The following is a 1,919-nucleotide window of genomic DNA, read 5'->3' on the forward strand; positions in this document are numbered from 1 at the left end:
AACGTCTTCATATGCGTATCAGCATCATGAGGTATTCAGCGTTGGATATTACGTGCATTGCTCGTACGATTCATTGTCCACATACCAATCTCGTCGCGATAAAGATTGCATCACGTGGTTCGTCGAGTAACTCAAAGTGTTATCACAACACGTAAAAGAAAAATTATTCACTAATGTCCCTATGGAAAATTTGTCGAAGGAACAGTGGGGGGCATACCGTGTATGAGACGATGAAACGTGATATTCATAGATTTGACACGAGCGATTATCCGGCAAATAACGCGTACGATATTCCACATGCTAATAAAAAAGTGCAGGTTTAAGGATGAGAATAATGGTGCGATAATGACGGAATTCGTCGGGCTCAGAGCGAAGATGTACGGCGTTGAAGGTAGACGGTAAGAAAAATACAAAGAAGGCTAAAGGCGTAAAGAGTAACGTGGTAGCGCGATCGATAACGTTCGACGATTACACGCGGTGTCTCAATGATGAGATAGAAATGACTCGCCAACAGACGTGTATAAGATCGAAGCTGCATGAGTACACTGCAGCCGAAACGAAAATCGCTCTGAGTCCCTATGATGACAAGCGATACGTTGTGCCCGATTCTACAGAAACGCTGCCATGGGGACATTATAAAATACCATTGTAAATATTTTATAAATTCATTTTATTTTTTAATCAGCATAGATATATTTTATCCACATCGATTATAATAAATGTATACCATTGTAAAACATGTATAATAAATGTATGCCATTGTAAATATTTTATCATTTATTTTTATAAGACATGTAATCAACATAGATATTACAATAAATGTATGTTTACAAAACATTATCCGTGCATATCCATGAATTATGTGATTTATCAAGTCCCAGCCATTTCACGTAAACCTCATTTCCTCTTTTCCGCAACACTTTCTCAACGAGGTACACATCGGGATTAGCTACGCAATGCAACTCGTGTTCATAGAATCTTCCAGCGATGGGTTTTCCACAGGAATCCTCCAGTATATACGTCACGGGATTAGTTTTCTGCACTTTGCCGATTTTAAACAACTCCGTCGACCAATTTGGTGAGTAACCTTTTTCAAAGACGGTCTTAAATTTACTCACGCGTACAGGGTCACCCAATCTGAATCGCGTGGGTGCAGCAATCTTTACGCGGCTGTACACCGTCGTCAACAGTTTGTCGGCGATCGCGGGCGTGACGTCGATGGGCCGCATACCTATAGTCCGATGCTTTCGCGCGTTGTAATCTGATACGAGACGTGACAGCGCGTCGATCCATCTATAGTTTCCATGGTAAATATGCAGAAAAGGTCACACCTCACCGATTTCCTCGCCACTTAGATATGTTGTAGGGGAAAGTTTTCTGAGTAATTCCCCGCAAGAATCAAGTGGGGGACGGCATTGGTTTAGGAGATATAACAAATTGAAAACTAAAAATTTTAATACTTTTTCTTAGTCATTTTTATTAAAGTGCCTGTGTAGCTACCTTTAAAATCATAAACAAACTATCATTTTCATTTACAAGGTCACACCCGCCCCCTCCCGCAACGGTCGGTACGGATTGAACACACACGCGCGCGCGCGCACGCTTAATTCTTCTCGCGGCGCAGACTGACCGAGCAAGCGAGATCCACTCTACACCTCAGACATGGTTTGGGTATGGTTATATTTTAACGAAGTGGAGCCCCCCCGAAGGGGGGACGGAACATACTGTCTCCACGCATGTACTTCCACCATTGTACTGTTCCACATAGGTTTGCAACTTTCCACGTGAAGCGAGAACCACTCCACACCTCTGACATAGGGTGGGTAGGGTTATTTTTAACGAAGTGGAGCCCCCCCGAAGGGGGGGGGCGGAACATACTGTCTCCACGCATACATTTTTCTACCCACATATAGTCACTC

General features: G+C 42.9%; 1 protein-coding gene across 1 annotated transcript; it reads right to left on the bottom strand.

The window, feature by feature from the left end:
* Positions 1 to 827: 827 nt before the first annotated feature.
* Positions 828 to 1,229, bottom strand: LOC105561723. Its single transcript, XM_012011962.1, has one exon. It carries the CDS (start codon positions 1,227 to 1,229, stop codon positions 828 to 830), a length of 402 nt encoding a protein of 133 aa, XP_011867352.1.
* Between the last annotated feature and the right edge of the window lie 690 nt (positions 1,230 to 1,919).

Source organism: Vollenhovia emeryi, unplaced genomic scaffold (assembly GCF_000949405.1).
Source record: "Vollenhovia emeryi isolate VEMERY1.0 unplaced genomic scaffold, V.emery_V1.0 DF945186.1, whole genome shotgun sequence".
Classification (NCBI taxonomy): Eukaryota; Metazoa; Arthropoda; class Insecta; order Hymenoptera; family Formicidae; genus Vollenhovia; species Vollenhovia emeryi.

Excerpts from the sequence above, each read along its gene's own strand:
- LOC105561723 (XM_012011962.1), bottom strand. The coding sequence starts at position 1,229 with ATGCGGCCCATCGACGTCACGCCCGCGATCGCCGACAAACTGTTGACG.